The sequence below is a fragment of the Benincasa hispida genome, chromosome 11, assembly GCF_009727055.1.
Source record: "Benincasa hispida cultivar B227 chromosome 11, ASM972705v1, whole genome shotgun sequence".
Taxonomy (NCBI): Eukaryota; Viridiplantae; Streptophyta; class Magnoliopsida; order Cucurbitales; family Cucurbitaceae; genus Benincasa; species Benincasa hispida.
Genome location: NC_052359.1, coordinates 30878613 through 30894322, shown reverse-complemented (window position 1 = coordinate 30894322; position 15710 = coordinate 30878613). Strand labels below are relative to the sequence as shown.

At 36.8% G+C, this 15710-nt stretch overlaps 1 protein-coding gene and 1 long non-coding RNA gene across 2 annotated transcripts; one reads left to right on the top strand and one right to left on the bottom strand.

Moving 5' to 3' along the window:
* The first annotated feature begins 7035 nt into the window (after positions 1 to 7035).
* On the top strand, positions 7036 to 12234 carry LOC120090404. The gene is made up of 2 exons (XR_005485535.1): positions 7036 to 7881; positions 11455 to 12234. It is a non-coding gene; the product is annotated as an uncharacterized LOC120090404 (long non-coding RNA).
* On the bottom strand, positions 11924 to 15466 carry LOC120090403 (transcription factor bHLH143-like). The gene is made up of 4 exons (XM_039048037.1): positions 15357 to 15466; positions 14123 to 14738; positions 13828 to 13979; positions 11924 to 13739 (listed from the first exon to the last, which is right to left on the bottom strand). Exon 4 carries the CDS (start codon positions 13721 to 13723, stop codon positions 12641 to 12643), a length of 1083 nt encoding a protein of 360 aa, XP_038903965.1. The 5' UTR covers positions 13724 to 13739; positions 13828 to 13979; positions 14123 to 14738; positions 15357 to 15466; the 3' UTR covers positions 11924 to 12640.
* Between the last annotated feature and the right edge of the window lie 244 nt (positions 15467 to 15710).

Here is a 15710-nt window from a genome sequence, read left to right as displayed (position 1 = left end):
ATCTCATAAAACATATAAACTATAGTTCTTTTTCCATGGTACTTAACGTAAATCTCATTTACATCAATCCTCCACTAGATGTATCTTATACATCATACCGATTATATCATATATAATCAAAATACCTATTGTCAATTTGAACATTTCAAATCAACACTAAGAACTGATCCTCAACATAATACAAGCTACCAATGGGACCTCGTGGACCTGTAGCTCTGAAGCTCCAACAGTACGTGAATAACTGACTAAACTCTTTAGTCATGGGATCCACCATCCGTTAACTTCCAGGCACTCCACTAAAGACCGACAACTGAACTCTCCTTACCACAAATATATTATGTGTCTATCTTAACCAATCAGCAGTGCGACAACCCTTCACAGATCGCTCATAAATACAGCTAGGCCAATAACTGTTATGCCCCTGTAGTTACATCTGTCTCCTTAAGTACCACTAATCCCTCTAATAAACATAAGTCATAGTCCTACTATGACTGAGTCTTCTCTTCCAAAGAGAAGTTGTGGCCACTATGTTCAAGTCCCAGAATCAGCCCTTAAGGAAGCAATCTCTCTACTTATCCCTGATTCGGGAAAGGAGTGAATTCCATTTTGTGGATTGAGTTCCCAGCTCCCAGATCAGACAAGTCCCCAAAAAGGTAGGCATGTTGAGTTCGCAATCTGGCCACTCTCACCCATACTAATCAAAGGACCGCCCTCAAATGCAGGAGTTCTCAAAACACTCAAGATTGAGATTGTGTCACCTATGGTCGTTTAGGTGAGATGTAAGTCTCTAGTATCAACGGCGTTATATACAGAGTCTAGTCATCTCGTGGTCCAGGTCTTATACAAACTCTTTGTATAGAACACCCCCGCTCCATGTCTCCACATGAATAGTCAGGATCAACCATCTGTAGTAGTTTACAACACTTGCAAACCTCTACAAAGCGGACTGTATCCGTAGCATCACCAAGATCAGGTATCCCACCTTAATCCTTATACTACAGACCAATTTAGGTTATCACTTAAGGCATGATCCACTTGTATATCACATACACATGCTTAAGTTCACATAAGATAACCAAGGAGCTTTGTTTATTGGATATGAGTAAATAGCAGAATTAAATAACATTTATTTTATTCATTGAACAATGCGTATCTTTACAAAACAACGAGACTCCGGGAGAATTAGGACACCAATCCCAACACTCCCATCTCTAGCTCAAATGCAAACTGAACGGTTTGGGAAGCATATGACAGATGGATGAAGGCAAATGAGAAAGCCCGTGCCTACATTCTTGCCAGTATATCTAATGTTCTAGCTAAGAAACACGAAAGCATGTATACTGCCAAAGAGATTTTGGAATCTCTATGTGGGATGGTTGGACAATCATCCTTCTCCCTGAGACATGATGCTATCAAATATGTTTACAATTGTCGAATGAAAGAAGGGATCTCTGTTAGAGAACATGCCTTGGACATGATGGTCCATTTCAATGTGGCAGAGGTAAAGGAAGTTGTCGTAGATGAGAGAAGCCAAGTCGGTTTTATTCTAGAGTCTCTTCCGAAGATCTTTTTGCAATTTCGCACGCATTAATGAACAAGATAGAATACAACCTGACTACACTTCTTAATGAGCTACAGGCTTTTCAATCCATTTTGAGAACAAAAGGACAAGAAGCGGAGTTAAATGTTGCCGCTATTGAGAAAAGAGGATCGTCCTCTAAAAAGCTTGATGTTGCTTCTTCTTCTAAGAATAAGAGTATTCCCATGAAGAAGAACAATGGGAAAAAGAAAAAGAAAAATTCTACTGGCTGCAAAGGCAAGGCCAAAGTTGTAGACAAAGGAAAATGTTTCTACTGCAGCAAAGATGAGCCCTAGAAGAGAAACTGCCCACAATATTGTAGAGAAAAAAGCGGAGAAAGTAAAACAAGGAAACTAGTTCCTAAGGATTGCTTGCGATGAGATCATGCTCCAGGTTGTGAACATGGGAGAATATCTCAGAAAGATCAGCGGGAGATTTTGGAGTTGCTGACAAAAGATGAATCCGGTTACTTTTATTAATGTAATAAAAGTTGTTTTATCTTTTGTAAAGGACATGTTGTATATAATCTACTGTTATAAATGAAATGTCCATTAGTAAAAGTTACATTTTATATTTGTTCTACTATAAAGTAACTTCTGTTAAAACCAACCAAAGTTCAAGGCCATTTCAAATATCTAGATATTTAATTGCTGAAAAACAATAAGGTAAATGGTTATGTTTACCTAAGTAATAAGTTTAGAACACTTGAAAGGTTTAAGGTGTATAAAACTTGTTAGGTAAAGAATACAGAGAGTCTGAGATTTCTAGGCTATTTTGATCGAACATGAAATCAAGTGGCAACTCTCTATACCTAGCTGTATTAATTGTTTTGAACAACATTCCAATTTTAAGGTGCTGCTGAAATTTCATATGAGATATGGAGAACTCATAAAAGTTGTTTATGATATGTAAAAGATGTTTACATAGTTCAGAAATCTGAAATAGATCAACACATGTGTTCAGATGACATGCCTATCTGTAGGCAACCCAAAAGTAGTATATTTTTTAAGTAAGAGAAAATCAAGTGTTTGCATTAACAAATGCTAAATTTTTCTAGAAAAGTATACGGGATCACCATGTATTATTTAGTTTCTATAAAAAGTAAAGTGTATATCAATAAAGAGTTATTGATTAAAGCTAACACTGTAACAAAAGTTGTTTCGACAGGTCAGATGCATCTCACTTAAAGAGTTTAGGGTACCTCGATGTAGTGGGAGGAATATATAACAGCCTAGCCATAATTTGGGCCTAGTGGAAACTCAGGTCATCAGGTTTTGATTATGGTATCGAAAAACAAAAATTTATGAAAATAAGATGCATTCCCTATATTATTTTGAATAGAAGTCCGTTGTATACTAATATGTTTACAGCGATCCTGTGTTTGAGGATCACCTAGTGAGACTAGGACTACGGGTTGTCAAACCTAGGGCAAGTCGGAGAAAAACCCATGGATATGTGATACCTAAAGGCAAACCATGGGTATGTGATACCCTAGTTTATTGTATTTCTCTGTAAAACTCAAAAACTCAATGTATTCATATGTATGCTACCACTGGAGTTTTAGTCCAAGTGAGAGTTTGTCGGATTTTATATCCTAAAACTCATGGTTTGTAAACAATAAACTCATTCTGTAAATCGATAAAGTTGTTATTAAATATATGAATTGCTTATTTTATTTTAGAAATAAATCCAATAAACTAAAAGATCCATGAGTATTATATGAGTACTTGAACTTTATTTGGAGACATAAAAGTAGATCAGATTCGAGTAAAAAGTCAAAATGATCTATAGTATATGAATAAGGTTGGGTGCCTTATTCTAGTAACACTTTCAGATGCGGCCCACTCTACGGTTGTTACAAAGAGTTGTAGAGTGCTACAAACGAAGTGATCCTGATTTGTTCATGTGGTGACATAAGGAATGGGGGCGTCCTATGCAATGAGTTTGCATAAGATTGGACCAAGAAATAAATCACTCTTACTTTATAACACTGTTTACTGTTTAAGACTGACTATTTCATAGCGATGACCTAGTAACTTAACCTTAATCCTGAGCTAACTATGAACTCCTGTTTATTCGGAATTATTCTTAGATTTGCATTGGTGAGGGTTGGCTCAACAGCTCCCACTCAATAAACCTCCCATTTCAGAGGTAAGACCGGTAGATAGCTAGGGACATAGAGTGCAAGACGAAATTCATTCCTACCTGCTTTTAGGGATAGTAGAGAGGTTGTTCACTTAAATGTTGATTTTGGGTTCTGGGTTTTGAACAAGGGGTCCCACTCTCTCATTGGCTTGAGAGGGATTCTTTTTGTTGATTGGATCACAAAAAAATTGTTCATCAGAGAATCAGTGGAACTTAAGGAACAAGAGGTAATCTCGGGGGTAAAACAATCTTTTAACCCAGCCGTTATTACAAACAACTTATAAAGGGTTAACTTACTAATTATGATTACATCGAGTGGACATAATATATCTATAGGGAGTGCAACTACTGGGCTTTAGTGGAGTGACCCGGTAGTTAATGAATGGGGGTTAAATCAGTGTAAAGAGTTTAGCCAATTAATCTCGGATCGTTGGAGCTCATGATTTATAGGTCCATTTGGTCCCCTGCTAGCTCACAAACAGAATTAGCCTTTAGAATAGCTTGATAAGTTGATTTGAAACGTTCAAATTCGAAATAAGGGAATTAGTAATTATATGTGATATAATTACACGTTTAATGTTGGAATTAAACGTAATTGGAGAATTGATTAATATATAAATATGATTTAAATATTAATTTCATGAATAGAGATTCATGGTAATGGAATTGATGACAAATTAATTTAATATTTGATATTAAATTAATAGAACTAATTAAATTGTTTAATTAATTATTAATTATTAATTTTATTAGAAAAATTAATTATTGAATTAATTTTTGTAAAATTAATAAAATTTCAATTTTAATTAAAGAATTAAAATTGGAAAAAGTTTTCATTTTGAAAATCAATTTCCTAAAACAAAAGGGAAATTGAAATTTGAGAAAAATCCCAATGTCGGATTTTTCTACTTTCAAGCAAGAAGGTTAATCATCCTCTTACACATAATTTCATCACCAAATTCAAGGAGTAGCTAGAATCATTTCAAGTGATCGGTTTGCATGAGAGTCATGTAATAAAACCACTCTTGATTGAGTGGAAAAGGAGATGCAATTGCTGAATTGCTGAGTTTTGAAGGTTGAAGAAGTTGTTCTTCAACAAGCTGAAAAAACCAGAAAACCTCTCCTCCAATTTCCCTAAGCTCAAGCTTGTTTTGAGTCCCACAACTCAATCCAAAACTCCTAGAGAATAGTAAAGAAGCTCTAATGGTGGTCTACAACAAGAATTAGAGAAGATTACAGTTGTATTTCGTTGAAGAAGAAGATCTTCAAAGGTATGCAATGAAACCCTCTTGATACCCCATGAACATGCTTATTCTGATGTCAAAATTGAGGAATTAGAATTCTTAATGATTCTATTTTCTTCTGCTATATGTTTCTGTAAACCAACATTTTGGACATATAGTTGATCAAGGATTAAAATTTGGCTAAATGTTGGACAACACATGAGTAGGTTCAACTCATCAAACTTGGGAAATACTTTGAAGGTTGTGATTGGGAACATGAAGGTAATGTAAACGCATAGAAGGCTACTTTTGGACACTAGCTTGGGCACACGAGAAGGATAAACGAGTATGAAGCATCTACCTTGAGGTGAGTTGTACCAAGGTAATCCTAGGAAGAACACTTAGATGCATGGAGGGTCACCTTGGGCGTATGCTTGAAGAATAAGGAGGATGGGTGTGCTTGGACACTTAGGAAAAATAAACAAGGGAGAAACCACACATTGTGAACGAGGCAAAACCCAAGAAAAGGAGAAAAAATAAATGGAGAGGTTGGATGCATGGATGAGGTTAAACGTCCCATTGAAACAAGTTGGGAGTTGAAGCCACGTTGGAGTTGAAAGTAGGAGGTGACAAAATGAGAAGAAAAGTTGGCTAAGTATAAGAGGAGGTGACGAACTTTGAGATGAAGAAACATTAGAGATTGGCACATAGAAGCATGAGTTGGTGCATGCAACTGAGATGACAAATTCTGAGATGAGAATACATTAGGAGTTGACAATTAGACAAAATTGAAGTAGGAGGTGTCACACAAAGAGGTGAGGATGGCAATGATGGTTTGGAAAGTCTATAAATACTAAGAAGGAAGCCCATTAAATGTATTCATTTTGTGAATCTCTCAAAGGAAATTTGAGACGGGAGTGTGAGAAGATGAACTTAGGTTGTTGAGGTGAAAACGAGACAATCGACAAAACTATGAGTTCAACTACTTCGGGAGGCGTCCAACAAGCTAAGTAGATGTTAAGGTGGTCATCTATGCATCCAACTAGAGGAGGATGTGTCCAACCTAGCTGGGGAAGGTTGACTATGCGTCCAATAGATCTGAGAAAGTTCATCTCTGCGCCTACTACTGCCTTAGTTGACCAAAGTCTAGTTTTACATCCATTGGACTTAGTATGTTAAATTTAGGGCCAAGAAGGTATTTTGAGATCATTTTAGCCCTAATTATAGGATTATAAGCTAAATTCGAATAATTTGGGACAAGTTAGAATTTGGGGAAAACCAGGGATCCAAAAAGGAAACTAAAAAGCTAGGAAGGCTTGGAGAAAAGGGAATCCTTGCCAATAAACTGTGAATGATTTATTTTCAAATGTGTGTGTGGTATTTTGAGAACATTTTAGCCCTAATTATAGGATTATAAGCTAAATTCGGATAATTTGGGACAAGTTGGAATTTGGGGGAAACCAGGGATCCAAAAAGGAAACTAAGAAGCTAGGAAGGCTTAGAGAAAGAGGAATCCTTGCCAATAAACTGTGAAATGAAAACCTGATTTCAATCCACTGGATTATGTATCCTGGTAATATCAGCGTACCTTGTGTATGACTGGCGGGTAGTATCGACATGTGCACATAAGACAGGACATCTTGACGTTGTGTATCTCAGTACCAGCAAGATAATGGGTATAGAGTTTGGTGTGGTTTCTAGAGTTAGATTTGAATTATATGGATTTTATCTCTGGTCTGCTTAGGAAGAATTATGATCATGTCAGTCTATCGGTTTATTATGATTTATCGATTGATGCTCGTGTTTGGAATTTAATTGAATATTTCGATATTTTGGTTCTAATTTACATTTAAAATGATTTGTAAAATATTTTCAAAAGAAAAATGCAACATCTCGAATTTCAAATAATTTGAATTTAATTATCTTGAATTATTTGGGTTATATTTTGAATTTTTTAGGCTAAATTTGAATTATTGTGTTAAAGACGATTCAATTTGAATTTTAAATGATAAAAGATTTGAGATGTTGGATAAATTATTTTAAAGTTGGAGCCAAAATTTATTTAGTTTAGAAAAGGTAATTGGGTTATTTGGAAAAAAAAAATGGAAACGGAGGAGGAAAAGGAAATATATGTGTATATATTAAGTTAAGTTAGGGTTTTGAAAGTTATTATTTATATAAGTTGTTTTTTTAAAAAAAGCAAAAGAAAAAGGAAAATTAATTCCTTCTTTCTTGTGTGCAGAACCCCCACCCCCCAGATCTCTCTCTCCCACCGAAAGTCTGAGCCTCGCCACCGCCCGAGTTCCAGCGCTGCCGTCTCAGCCTCGCTAGTGACCGGTCACGCAACGCCATTACCGTCTAGATTTGCTTGTCGCACCAGCCGCCGTCGCACGCTCAATTGTCGTGGGTCGCTGCCGCTTATACTCCAGATCTGCTCGTGCACCCCAGGACAGTCGAGCTCTACCGTCCAACCGCCACACGTCCAGCTAGGTGTTTATCATCTACCGGCAGCGGCGTAGCAGACGACGTTTCTAAAGGGTGAAGGTTGAGAATAACATTACGGCGGCGTAACATAAGTCTGCGTGATTCTCACATTTGAGAATAGCACCAAGCTGCTTCTAAAAAGTGAAGGTTGTTTAAATAACACTTACTCTGTGTGATTGTTTAAATTTTCTGTAAGACTTAAAGGGTGAAGGAACCCAACCGGTTTGATTTTTTATAACTATCAGACCGACCGAACCGATCAGGTCAGTATCAGTTATCGGTTTAAGTAGACCGACCAAATGGAGTTTCCAATTTACGAATGAGCTTCGAGTCTCAGCATCATTCTCTCTCTTCTAGGTTCTCACTGTCTCGCATTTGGCGTCCCACTCAGCCGTCGTCGACTACTCAGCCACCGTCGCCATCGACTCCTTGAACTACAGTTTTTGTTGGGTAACTTTTCAGATTTGTATTGTTTACTTTTCCTCTTTTTGGAAATCCACAAGGCCTCCTAATTGTAACAATTATGAATTTATACGCTTATCGCTGAACTCTTCTTCCTCTCCACCTTTTTCCTTTTGTATACTTGTGATTTTCTCATGTATCCATCCATTTCTCTGTAAGAAATTTGCCATTCGCTCTAGCTTCTTCAAGTAGACAATTTAGTATTAGAATGTAGTTATTTGATTTCTAATAATATCACTTCCTAGCTAAGAAATGATAAATCGGATAATTTTTCTTCTAGCTGGGAAATGATAAATTAGATAATTTAATGGCTAGGTAGGGTATCAAATGAACGGGATGATTTTTCATTGCATGGTTGGTAATCTCTGAAGGAGGGAAGATTTAGGAATTTAATTCTGTAGGGGTACTAGAGTGCTGGTGCGATAATTATGTGCAAATATGTTAAGCATATAGGTTTAAGTGGAGAGTTCAAAAACATGAGTTCAAGAACCTGTGTTTGGGTGCAGAATTTGGAAGTTTGGGTTTAGAAAATGAAGAACGTTGTGAAGAGTGTTTTTTTTTTTTTTTTTACCAACTTTCGTTGAGAAAGAATGAAAGAATACAAAAACATACAAAAAAACAAGCCCACAAAAGAGAAATCCCTCTACAAGAATATTTCTAGCCAAAAGAGATGTTACCTATAGAATAATTACAAAAAAGCTTCGAAACCGAACCCAAAGCGAGACATGAAACTTCACTAAGGACGAAACTCCAGTATGGTCCTTTTGCAAACCTCTAAACAGTCTCAAGTTCCTCTCACCCCAAATATCCACAATAAAGCACACACTCTATCAAACTACAAAAAATAATATTTCTCTTTAAAAGGTGGATTGAGGAGAAACTAGATCATCGCTCACATGCTCTTTTGATCGGTGATCTGCATATCAAACTCCTACAAAAAACAATTCCACACATATCTCATGAACTAACAATCCCAAACAGGTGATCCAAGTCTTCCGCCACCTTTCGACAGAGAATACATGGGTAACTTCCTAGCAAACCATTAACATGGGTAACTTCCTAGCAAGCCTATCTAGAGTATTCACATGACCTAACAAAACTTGCCAGGTAAAGAACTTAATTTTCTTTGGAATCTTTATCCTCCAAACTACATCGAAGACAACCTTAGCCAAAATCTTATAGGTACTCGTTATGCGACTAATGGGTATGAACTCCTTAACCCTTCTGGCATTCTCCTTACTGGGGATAAGGCACACAAAAATTTCCACCATCGAACGGTTCAAAATGCCTCTCTCGAAGAACTCTCTAAAGACACTACTAACTCACCTTTGAGTAGATCCCAATTATCTTGGAAGAAAGCCATTGAGAAGCCATCTGGACCAGGAGATTTATTTCTGTTGCAACCAAAAATCGCCCTCCCAATTTCCTCTAAACTGAACGAAGTCACAAGATCCTCGTCTTCCCTAGACAAAATGGGACGCCAATCAATGCCACTCACAAACGGTTTAGCCTTGATAACTGGTTTGTAAAGAGTGGAAAAGGCCGAAATGACCTCTTCTTCAACCTCTTTATCATCCTTGTTCTCCAAAATCAAAAGGTCTATAGTATTCTTTTTCCTTCTCCCACTTGTCACTCTATGTAGATAAGCAGTGTTACAATTCCCTTCCTTAGCCCAGTTCACTTTAGCCAACTGATGGTCTCTTTTTAGAGCAAGTCTACAAGCACCCCTTTTAAGGCATCCCTCTCCCCTCTCAAGGAACTAACCAACCGACCCTCCAATTTGTCCAACAAACCCACAAACCCTAGGCTTGAAAAACTCTCATATCTCTAGCGTCTTCCATCAAACACACCCAAAACCAAACCCTCAAAATTTTGCTATTGTATAGGAATCAAGTTCAAAATTTTGGCTCTCTATTCTCTTGTGTGGTGGGGGCGCTTTTAAGTTTTCGGGGATTGGAAATGAGAATCAAATTGCAAAATTTTTACTTCCAATTCATTTTCCATGAATTTGGTCCAATATAACAATCCAAAAGGGTGTTCAGGATGGTGGCATTGGAGTGGGCAATTTAAAAGCCAGAAATACAACGCTTCTTTTCAAATGTAATTGGAGATTCATCAAAGAGCAAGAATCGCTTTGGTGTAGGGTGGTTAAAAGCATTCATGGTTCAGATTCTCACAATTGGCATATGTTCAATAAGCATAGTTGAGTTTGAGAAATCCTTGGATTGGCATCTCATAGCTTTGGGACAAGTTTGGCTTCTTAGCACATTTTAAACTTGGAGAAGGCAGGAAGATTTATTTTTGGACTGACGTTTGGTGGTCAAATACCTCTTTTCAAGAGAGTTTTCCAAGAATTTTTTGTGGCCAAGCTTCCTAAAGGTAGTATATATGATCACTAAGATTTCAATACAAATTCTTGGAGTTTATTACTCAGAAGGTAACTCAAAGATGAAGAGTTCAATGAATTCCAACAACTTCTGTCTCAAATTGAGAGCAGAAGGGTCAACCAAAATAATAGATTCTCGGTTTGGACTTTAGAGTCATCTGGTAGGTATTCGATTAAATTGACAACAAAAGGTCATCCAAAATAATAGACCAATGTTGATGGGATGTGAGACTTGAGATGTGACAAGTGACAAAAGAGGAAGTTAAAGGATTATGATTACCTCATGACCGAAGCCAACTAGAAGAGAAAGGACGGTGGTATTTTAGGGTTGCATGACAGACATTGGGTTGACGTAACAACATTGAATAAACGCTAAGACAATGTACCAAAGTCCGCCGAGAAAGGTGGATAGATTAACTCCACTTAAGTGTAGGAAGAAAATTAGGGAACTAACTAAACACAATTGACAATTTAGTCAATACTTCTAGTGAGAGTCGTCTCCAAACTTTTGGTCCCAGATTGACATCAAAAGCCAGTATCGCAAGCCTCTGCTCTTCAAAAGAAAAAAACAAACAAATAGACGTGTTGTAAATATGTCGTTTAACGCTGCTTAATTGTAGTGGATGCGTGTCAGGAGCCCAATTGTACTATTTTAAAAAATAAAGGTTTCAATTGGACATTCCAAATAGGGTCAAAGGTTTCAAGGAAATCTTGGAAGGCTAAGTTCGATATATTTAACCAAGCCAAAATAAAATAGTTGTGTCATGAATTCAAGTTAAAGATCACTGGAAAAGTTTACATCTTAAAAGTCTTATCTAGAAGCTTGGAAGTAAAGGCTAATGTTATAACTTATAAGTAAATATAGACCAAAGGGCAAAATGGGCATTTAGATACGAAATACCAAATTTAAGGTCAAAAGGAAAGATGACAAGAGTGTGAAGGGGAGGCCCAAGAAGGAAAAGTGTCCGCTTGGCCTCGGCCGAGCCTAAAAGTCTTGGAACCTTAGAGATTTAGATTCCAAATAGGATCAAAAAAAGGTAAAGGCAAATGAAAAAAATCTATAAATAGGTCATAAGAGCATGAAAGGAGGTAACTGAAAACTTCAGACTTTGCTTCCTTTCTACAATTCTCCATCTCTAACTTTGGCATTGAAACCCTTTTTCTTTGTTTTACAGGTTTGCTCGTTCTTAAATTACAATGGTTATGTTTGCTGTCTAAAATTTGGAATCAACACCCTCCAGGAAGATTGGCAATGAGATCTCAATCCATGCGAAAAGGATACCTGGACAATAACTATCTAATTATTTTGCTAAAGGAAGACGGCTGCACAAGGATTCATCCTATTCTAATAGGATTCTCTATAAGTAGGCTTTGAAGGGAAGATAAGATCTTGGAATGACAACAAATGTCTATTATCCAGTAGGTCAATAGTAGTCTAATTCAAAATACCTGTCAAAAGTAAATATCTCATTAGTAATTGACATCAGTAATTGACATGTATTCCGACAGTATCGAAAAAGGGGGAAAACAAAAGTTTAGAATACCCCATTTCAACTTTGTTGGTTCTTCAACAACCCAATACCATCGACCAAAAGCATGGAGATAATTTGATACAAAATAGAACAATATGCAAACAGAACACAATTTGTCAACAACTTGGATTATAATTCATCAACAACATAATTGGACAGCCAGTATTCTCAAAGGCTTAGGTCAAGTACAAACATAGACTCAAAAAAAAAAACACACACCTCAATATTATTACATCAACACAAAACCTATTAGCAAAAAGTGAAATCCATCTCCAAAGCTGAGCTCAGTCAAAAGTTCTCATAATCACAAGACTCCCCACAAAAGTTTCGCCGTGTAACATCTACCTAATGCCAAAAGGGACAAGCTCCACTTTTACAGCATAACCTCTACAAATGGGCAAGCACATAATGCAGAAAGAGAAATAAAGAAGTTGAAAGTGGGACCTGAGTTACCTAACGCGCATGCACTAAATCCTTGGAGATTCTCCAAATTGCTGGAAAAAGTGGGGTCTTTAATTTTACAGCATAACCCACCACTATCACATCCCATGCGTTCAAATCTTTGTGGCTTTCCCCTGATCTTTAGTCCCTTAAAAGCATCAAACATAATCATGTCTAGTCAACGAATAAAAATAGCAATTATTCACTTATTTTCTGGCTAGGTTCAGTGCCTCCATTTGCTAACTCATCGCATTTTCTTTGTAAGAGAAAGGAAGCGGTTCACACTTAGCAGACAAACTGATCTCGCATCCATCAAAATTCAAAATATGAATTCTGAAGTTATCACACCATGATGCACCTAATTTTAACCAATTAACCAGCATGCGATCTAATAGCAGCTCACACCTAGAGCGTTAGCTTCATGTTTTAAGGACTTCAAGTAATCGATAGCTTCATCAATAACCAACAATGGGTCCTTGCCCTTTGCACCAGGAACTAAATTCTCAAGTACTCTCAACGTCTCCTTGATCCTGTCTTTTTTGCAAGAAGAATTGCAAAAATCAACATATGTTCCAGACTCTTCCTTAAGGACCATGGCACAGCTTGATTCCGCATCATCGGCAAAGTTCTGTGATTCAACTCTTGCACAAGAAACCATAGCAACTGGCAGTGATTTTATGTAGCCCCCATCAAGAACTCTCTGTCTTTTTCTTGGGCCATCAGAACTAGCAACTTCTGTAGTAGTTTCTTGACATTGTTCTTCCTTCTCACAATGCTCATCGATCATCTCTGGAGAATGTCCTGTGCTAGTCACTTCATCATCACTACTACAACCAGTGCCATCGTAGTCTGAGTAAAGTAATGCATCTATTTCTTCTGTGTTTTCATGCATTTCACTACTCTCTCCATCAGCTACATAATTCTCACTGGCCAGAGTATTTGGAAAATACTTGATCGAATGAATGTCTCCAGCTGCCTCTTTTTCTTCAAGCCAACCACAACGCTTGGTTTCAGCAACAGTTGAGGGAATATAGACAGGAGGACACATAGGAGCATACATCAATCTCTTCTGGTTTCCAGATTGATCAAAGATAAGAAAACCTTTCGGATAGGACCCATTATTTGATTTTGACACAGGCATCCCACTAGGTCCAGCATGAGCAAAATGCACAGATTCCTTTTTTTTCTGACAAGGCATGAAAGTACCAAGTGAGTTCAGGAAATCAGGGGATAAGCATTGATGTGATCCCTGAACAACATTTAGCTGTTCCACTTCAAGACTGGGTAATGGTGGAATTGCAAACCCTTGCATTCCACCCACACATGTGGAAAATATGCAATTTCCATGGTTGATATTCGTTTGGAAGTTTTCCTGCTGCTTGATCTCTACTGATGCATTCATGGAATTATGATTGTGCAGTTGCCAAGCAAAATGCTCAAAATCAAGTCGTGAGTTATCAGTCCCAACCATCCAGAAAAACAACCACCTAAGCAATATTTTGAAATATCGCTACTTTGTTACAATCAAAATAATGAAAGGAAGAATAAACTTAGCAAGTATGTAGCAAGAACTACCTCAAAATTATGTGCTCTGGTCTGCTATGGGAGTTATCTGCTGAATGCTTTCGGGAACAAAGACAAAAAGAAGTTTGCAGAGTCCAGCTTAAGAGAAATAAATGCTATTCAATCTACGTGACAGGCTTAAGCAAATGTCGAAAATACTCAGCCTGGAACAGAAAAAATACCAAAAGTTTCATCATGGCAAGTTCAAGGGAAAAAAATACATAGGCATTCCAATAAAATAAATGTAAAATTAATTTAATTGTTAATCAACAAGCAAAACCACAGGGCAAGAACTGAGTTGACAAACCTGACAATTCTGCAAAGGTTGAAAGCATGCGATCACTCTAACTATAATTGTTGGTTTTCCTGCAATTCCATTCTCATGTTTCAATGCCCGAAATCTTGTCTGGGTTGCAGCTTGGCACACCATAACTACTTCTGAACCTTAAACGGATGACTATTCTTCTATACAGAAGCACGAGAGAGGTACCAACAACAAAGAAAGAGGGAAATAAAAGGAGAATATTCACTGCAGAAGAACTTTAAAACTGGAGCACAATGGTGATAAAAATAAACGAAAAATTTAATGAGCTATCTAGATTCCTTGACAAAGGGGCAGAAAAAGTAGAAATAAAACAGAAGACCAAAAGCAAAATGGTGCTAGGGGACAGGAAGCTTTTCAGCTAATGTAGATATCACAGGAAATGATAAAAAAGTGATTGGAACCCATGGCTGGTTGAAAGAAGGAGCTCAGGGAGGAATAACTCAGTGTTATCTATACAAAAAGTGATTTACAAAATAACCCTGCAATAGAGGTTCAAATGCACAACTTTACGAAATACATCAATTGATATGCTCAACCAAAGCATATTATTCTCCCAATACGTAAAGGTAACACATCCACAACTTAATCAGTGGTACACCTGCAAAAACATGAAAAATAATAATAAATACATAAATATTTAATAAATTATATAAAGGTAAAAAAAAATGTAAATTTCCAAACGGATGATAAATGGGTAAGGATTATAAATAAGGGGAAAGGAAAATCTATACATAAAGCAAAGAACTACAACAATTTACATTCATTCAAATATTTGACATAAGCCAGTACACTGAAGAAAGGCAGCATTCCAACTATTTGGGAGGAAATATGAAGCTTTTTCTAAGCTACAAAATGATAGATCAACGTCTCCAGAATATAAATTCAAACCCCTAAAATATCTCAGGAAAAATAAGTCATCCACCGTTTGAACGAAGAAAATAAAACATAAATTGAGTTCCCAAGACAATCAAACCAAAATTTCCCTCTAATAAGCAACAAAACCGACAAAATCATTCGGGGTTTTCTATTTTCCAAGGCTATGATCTGAACAACTATTTCCATGTCCATTCATTTTCTTCAGATTCTCAGAAACCTTTGCCAGGCAACAGAAATCAAACAGACGGGAACGCAATAAAATATATGAGAGAAAGAAGCAGGAATTAAAGAAGCAGGAATTAAAGAACTGAAATTGCGAGAAAATGAGAAAGAATCTTACAGAAAAATCGGAAGAGAATTTCCAGAGAGAGCCAGATTTGCGAAGAAGGGTCAGATCTAAATGACTCGAAGAACAGAGTAAAGTTAAAAGTATCCGAATGAACATCAAAGACAGGACTTTATAGACACCAGATGACATTTTTACCCTTCACAAACATTTTCATTTACATTTTTACCCTTCTACGATCTTTTCAAATTTTAGAAAATTGTAGTTGAGTCCCTCAATTTTTTCGATTTTGTATTTAATAAAATCATTTTTCGCTAACCCCATTATTTGTGTCATTTTGCAACTTGCACCAAAAATTTTATAATATTTTTTTTCTTAAAATACAAAATTAGTTCTTGCACTTTTAAA